At 42.2% G+C, this 5,546-nt stretch overlaps 1 protein-coding gene across 1 annotated transcript; it reads right to left on the bottom strand.

The window, feature by feature from the left end:
* Window positions 1-259: 259 nt before the first annotated feature.
* Window positions 260-5,239, bottom strand: dmrt99B (doublesex-Mab related 99B). The gene is made up of 4 exons (XM_036818469.3): window positions 4,841-5,239; window positions 4,659-4,760; window positions 3,846-4,254; window positions 260-1,767 (listed from the first exon to the last, which is right to left on the bottom strand). Exons 1-4 carry the CDS (start codon window positions 4,985-4,987, stop codon window positions 896-898), a joined length of 1,530 nt encoding a protein of 509 aa, XP_036674364.3. The 5' UTR covers window positions 4,988-5,239; the 3' UTR covers window positions 260-895.
* Between the last annotated feature and the right edge of the window lie 307 nt (window positions 5,240-5,546).

Raw genomic sequence — 5,546 nt, 5'->3', positions numbered from 1 at the left:
TCTAAGCGATTGAGGACAACAAAAGGGATGAATTATGCGTTTTGCAAAACAATTGAACAATTAATTGTCTATTGAAATTAGGCATCAGGTATTTAGGCATAAAAAATGTAGCGTTTTAAAAAATAATAACACAATGGTTAGAACTGAAAGTTCAGTTGTTTTTTGTTGTTTTGCAATCTAAAATATTCACCCGACAATTTCCCAAAAAAAAACCAAACCAATTTAATTTCTTCATTTAGTTTTATTGAATTATTTTGTAGATTTATTAAATACTTTAACACAGTGTTTGAAATGTACTTTATCTAAGACATAATATGATATTTAATATATATAATATATACGCTCGTATTTATATGGTACACATGAATATCTCAATTAGTTGGTTGCAATCAAACAATCCCTTACACAATAATCTCATCATCTGTATTATAATAATTTCAGCTAAACAAATACATCTTATGGCTCTTAACTGGGATCGAGTGTATGGTTTTTCTTAATTTGTAATTCATTAAACATATTATTATTACGGTTTCTATGTTACAATACTTGTGCTAGAAGTTTAAGGGTAAATATAATTTACACTTAGTTTTAGGCATGGCTAGGACCAATTGGGGTTACACTGGGGAAAACAGTTGATGTAAAATCAAGATTATTATTTTTAATAATAATAATATGTAAGATAAGACTTTATTGAAATGGAAATAATAGCTGTTTAATGAAAACCAGTTGCAAAAATGGTAATAACAAATTATAAAATTTAGATTACATTTTGAGCCAATTTCTTTTTAATCCTTGACTTTAAATTGTTTTGTTTTTCCACAGTGTAGGATGAGTGGGGGGAATCTTACTCGAAAGGCCTAAAGACGGCGGTACCGCTGGCCTCAACCTCGCTGCCTCAATCCTGGGAATCCCCGGCGTTGCTGGTGCGATCCAACCCTATGCCACCTGCTCCATTGGACTCCGATTGCTCTATGTCCGCCGCACTGAGAACCCCCGGAAGATAGCCAGTTCCGGCGTAGGGAGCAGTGAGGAATCTCTTGGCATGGGCCTGCATGAAGGGATGATAGCGATGTGTGGGGGATCCAAAAACAGAGGGCGGTACCAGGGGTGAGAAGGCGGACTTCATGGGAAAGGGCGGCGAGGGCGGGACCTGGGGCGGTGTCTGACCCAAATCCTCGCCAGCCAACATGCACTCCATGGCCTGGAGGACATCGCCGCGGAATCTCTGCATCAGTTGCTCCACATCGCTGCGCCGGCGATTGGGGAACACCCTCATCAAGACATCGATGGGAGATCTCTGCTGTTGCTGTTGTTGCTGCTGCTGTTGTTGTTGGTGGTGCTGTGGGAGGTGGTTCTGCTGCTGCTGTTGTTGTTGCTGCTGCTGGTGGTGCGGCGAGTGGGCCGGTGGGTGGTGGTGGGCGGGCAGGCCGGCGGCGGCCAGGAACTGCGTGTGATGATATGGCAGGAAGCCCTGGGCATGACTGCTGCTAAAGGATCGCAGCAAGTGTAGATTTTCGGCGGGCGTATTGGGCGGCGACTGGCTGTCCTCCTTCTTCAGGCTGAGATTCTCCGGCGTAGCCTCATCCGGCGCCGAATCCACATCCAAATCGGATTCCGGCGAGCTGGGCGGTCCTGTGCGGGCGGGCGACAAGCTGGCGGTCAGATTGAAGAGTCCTGCGACCTTGGGCCGCGGACTGCTCGGTGATCCCGACTCGGAGCCGGTGTCCTGGTCGGTTTCGTTCGACAAGGCAGCTCCACGCTTGGAAACTGCAAGAAAAGATAAATCAAAGGTGTAAAATTAGTCATCAGTTAATCAAAAACATGTTTTCTAATATTTTCTATCGTAAGTCTATGATAGCTTGTTGGAAATATATTATCAAGCAATGAGTTCCCAATTTAATTATGGACTTCAATTATAAATAAAGAAATATTTGTTTCTATATCTATCAAAAGATCTAATAATTTTATTAATAAATTTCATTGTTTTTTTTTTTGTGGTTCCTTTTTTAGTAAGTAATTATTTATCCCAACTCTGATATCGTTTTTCCCTCAGCGAATGAGTCAGGTAGCAAGTGAAAACTGTGCGGTTTTCCACTTGAAATTTCCGAGCAAATAAAAGTATCAAATGTAGAAATGGGAAAAATGTAATCAGGGGAATCGCAAACAAAAGTGGCGGATGGTGTGGGGAGATCAGGATGCGTTGACATGCCAACAAGGGACAACCTGCTGTTTTTTTCACAAATGAAACAAGCTATATGATATTTTTTTGTTTTCAGCTACCTCTGTTTGATTTTGCAGTTGACGAAGCCGCAGTGAAAATTTAATTAAGTCGAGGGTGCGTGGATACCAATACCCAATACCGAACTCTCTGTAACCGAAAATAAAAATTCAAGCGTGAAATCGTCTTGGATTTCATTGCAAATAAAGAGTCTGGTACTTAAATAGACAGGTTTTCTCGATTGATTCGCGTGAGAATCCTGTTGTGTTTTTCTTTCTCGGGCCAGGAAAAAACAACGTCCTTTAAAAGGGCAAACAAATAAAGACAAGTGAGGTGAGACAAGGGGGAAGTATCTCACGTTACTCCCCTGCCAGGACCCTCAGCATGGGGTTGTCTTACCCCCAAGGACAGCAAATAGTCCTAATGAGTGGGTGAGGTCGAAGGTCTTTGATATCCTCGACAGACTTTGTAGCTGTTTGGCGTTTCATGGGGGCAGGGGTTTGAGTTGGGATGGTAAGGCAATCTGGCTGGGATGATCTGGTTAGAATTGATTGGCTTAGTCCGGATAATAACAAATAATATTGGATAATGTTTCAATAACCTTTGTTGTTCAGCTCTTGGGATCTTGAGAGGCTTCTTTGTAAGGTAGAGAACAGAAGAGAAGTTGATGTTGCCGAATCATTATTGTAAACCATTTAGGTGGGAAAGTATTGCGATTACGCAAGTGTTTTATGATATGTTCAGCTATATATACATCATCATATCATATTAAAAAAAATAATTACAAATTGCTATCTTGAATATGAGGTTTAAACTCTTAAAATGTAAATATTTTTGGATAAAGTTGCTAAAACTCAGCAACTTCTACCGTTTTCTTCTTAAAATCTCACATTTTTTCTTTAAAATCCCCACTTAAATGGGTTTCCAAATGAAATACCGACTCCCTAACGAGGACTTTAACTTAATTGTTGCAATTTGAGCTCCTTAATGTACTGGTATCCTGTGAACTCAATTGCAACCCCAGGACGTTTTCACGCGCTGTTTAGCAAAGTGCACGACTGCAGCTTGGCTGGCTAAATGTTTGTCAAAACAACACCTACGCCCCACACACTAGCACCACTTCGCCACTTGCACGTATGAAGCTAAATGCACATGCAACCGCGAGTGTGGCACTTTATGCACCGCTGCTTTTTTAACAATCGAAAACAAATTTTTCTTAACGCTCTTTTAACTTGCCCCCTCCGTTGAAAGATTGTGAACAACTCTTTTCCAAGAGGCCAGGCGTAAACGGCTTTTAAAGGGGCTGCACTGAAAACGATTTAAATTGATATAACATATCCTTATACATAGATACATAGGTACATCCAATAACATGATAATCTTTTACGATTTAAATATAATATTGTTAATAAAATTGAGAATTTTTTTTGATTTGAAAAAATATGAAATATTTAACTTGACCAAAACATAGACTTGACTCTTTAATGCCGACGGAAATTTGGGGGCATTTAAAAAGAAATATGGTATGTTATATAACAATATTTTATTCACAATGGGTAAGCGAACTTCTTTCTGTTTTCTGGGATTTTTTCGGTGTAATCTTTGTAATATTATGTCTTGAACTTACCGGGACTCTCGTCCAACTCGGTTCTCGTGGGCGAGAAACCCACGCTGAGGTGCTCGGAACGGGTGCGTCCATCCGTGTCGGATTCATTGCCGTTGAACCGCTGGGATGTCGGATGCTGGTGGTTGTGTGGCTGCTGGTGGTGCGACTGTTGCTGCTGCGACTGCTGGTGGTGATTGGGAGTGGAGCTGGCCTCAAAGCCGTCGCTCGGTGGCGAGGGAATGCCGCCGTGAAAGACGCCATTCTGACCGGATCCTCCACTGGCCGATCCTCCACTGCCACTGTGATTGGGACTGTGCGGAGTGGGCGTGGCACTATCACTGCCATTCTGCTGGCCAGGAACGGAGGTGTACAGAAGACCCAGTTCACGGGCCTCGTTTTCTTCCTGGGCCTGCTGGCGACGGAGGGCCACCTGCAAGAGGGAGGGAAATGGCGGAAAACGGATCTTTGATCAGTTAAGTGTAACAGGGAACACGGTTAATATTGTATAATGTCTGTTCCACAATCCACTAACTTATAAATACAATTTTGAAGCCAGTTAAATAGGTACTCTAATGGAATAAATTAAACAAAGGATTTTTGATAGTTCCATCATTTTAGAAAACACAATTTAGAAATTATTTATATAAGAAAAGATATAATCCTTAAGTTCCTCGATATAAGACAAATTGAAAATCGCATGTTCTTTTTTATCAAACATGGATGTAGATAATTGTGTGTAGGTATTATTATTTTCTACTAAATCTTGCAAGAATGTTTATTTTTCCAATAGGTTGTAGGTAGTTCCTTTTATATAGTATTCTAAGTGAGACCCACCTGAGCAGCCATAACCCTTTGGCGTTCTGCAATTAGCGTGCACTTGGCGCAGACACAATCCCTCCAACGGCAATAGCGTTTGTGACCCTTCAAGGCGCTGACCTGCAAGGGTTCGAAAGAAAGTAAAATCCATTGAGTTAGTAATCTCCAAATTCCAGATGTTAAGGCCTCGAAGGACGTACCACTCCATGGTTCCTGCAGCGGGCACATTTTGGAGTTCTTTGATAACGTTCGGAGGCGGCTCTGAGGAAGAAAGCAGGTGGCAGTGCTCCCAAAACCGGATGCTGGGACATCAGATTCTGCATGTCCACACCCGACGGCAGACTCATATTTGCGGATTGTGGTTAAGAAACCCTTTACACAGGTTTTATTTAGAGTTTTAAAAGCACTTTCAAGCACACACTTCACTTGATATGGTTTATATTTGTTTCTAGTTTTTCTTTTATAAAATTTATTTTCTGGATTGTGATTATTTTTTTATAAACAATTTATTTCCGTTTTTCCTATAGATGAGACATAGTTTTAGGAACCACGCGCGCTGACGACATGACACACTGAGCCCTCGATTGCAACTGATTCAACTTTTTGGCCAAAACGCCACAGCGCACGGCAGCCCAGGCAAAATCGACGGCGACGTTCAGCAATGGCGGCAAGCGGCAACATTTACCAATACAAAAGCGGCTCGGCAAACGAGGGTTGAAAGTGCCCGAGTGTATATACACACACGTATCTGGAGGATTTCGGATTCAGGGATTCAGAGAGTGTTGCAACCACCTTTGTGTGGCGCAGCTGCCTGCGTCGGCGTCGCTGTTGGCCGCTCTGCCCTCCGCGTACGTCGACGTCGACGGCGGCAGAGGGGCTGGCAATTAAGAAAAAAGTTTCAAATCT

The sequence above is a fragment of the Drosophila suzukii genome, chromosome 3 (assembly GCF_043229965.1).
Source record: "Drosophila suzukii chromosome 3, CBGP_Dsuzu_IsoJpt1.0, whole genome shotgun sequence".
Lineage (NCBI taxonomy): Eukaryota > Metazoa > Arthropoda > Insecta > Diptera > Drosophilidae > Drosophila > Drosophila suzukii.
This window is presented reverse-complemented; position numbering and strand designations above follow the sequence as displayed.

Bases quoted from the DNA above. Each gene is read 5' to 3' on its own strand.
- dmrt99B (XM_036818469.3), bottom strand. From the start codon at position 4,987: ATGAGTCTGCCGTCGGGTGTGGACATGCAGAATCTGATGTCCCAGCAT. The intron at 4,255-4,658 runs GTGGGTCTCACT...TCCCTCTTGCAG, and splicing joins AAAGGGTTATGGCTGCTCAG to GTGGCCCTCCGTCGCCAGCA. The intron at 1,768-3,845 runs GTAAGTTCAAGA...CTTTTCTTGCAG, and splicing joins CGAGTTGGACGAGAGTCCCG to TTTCCAAGCGTGGAGCTGCC.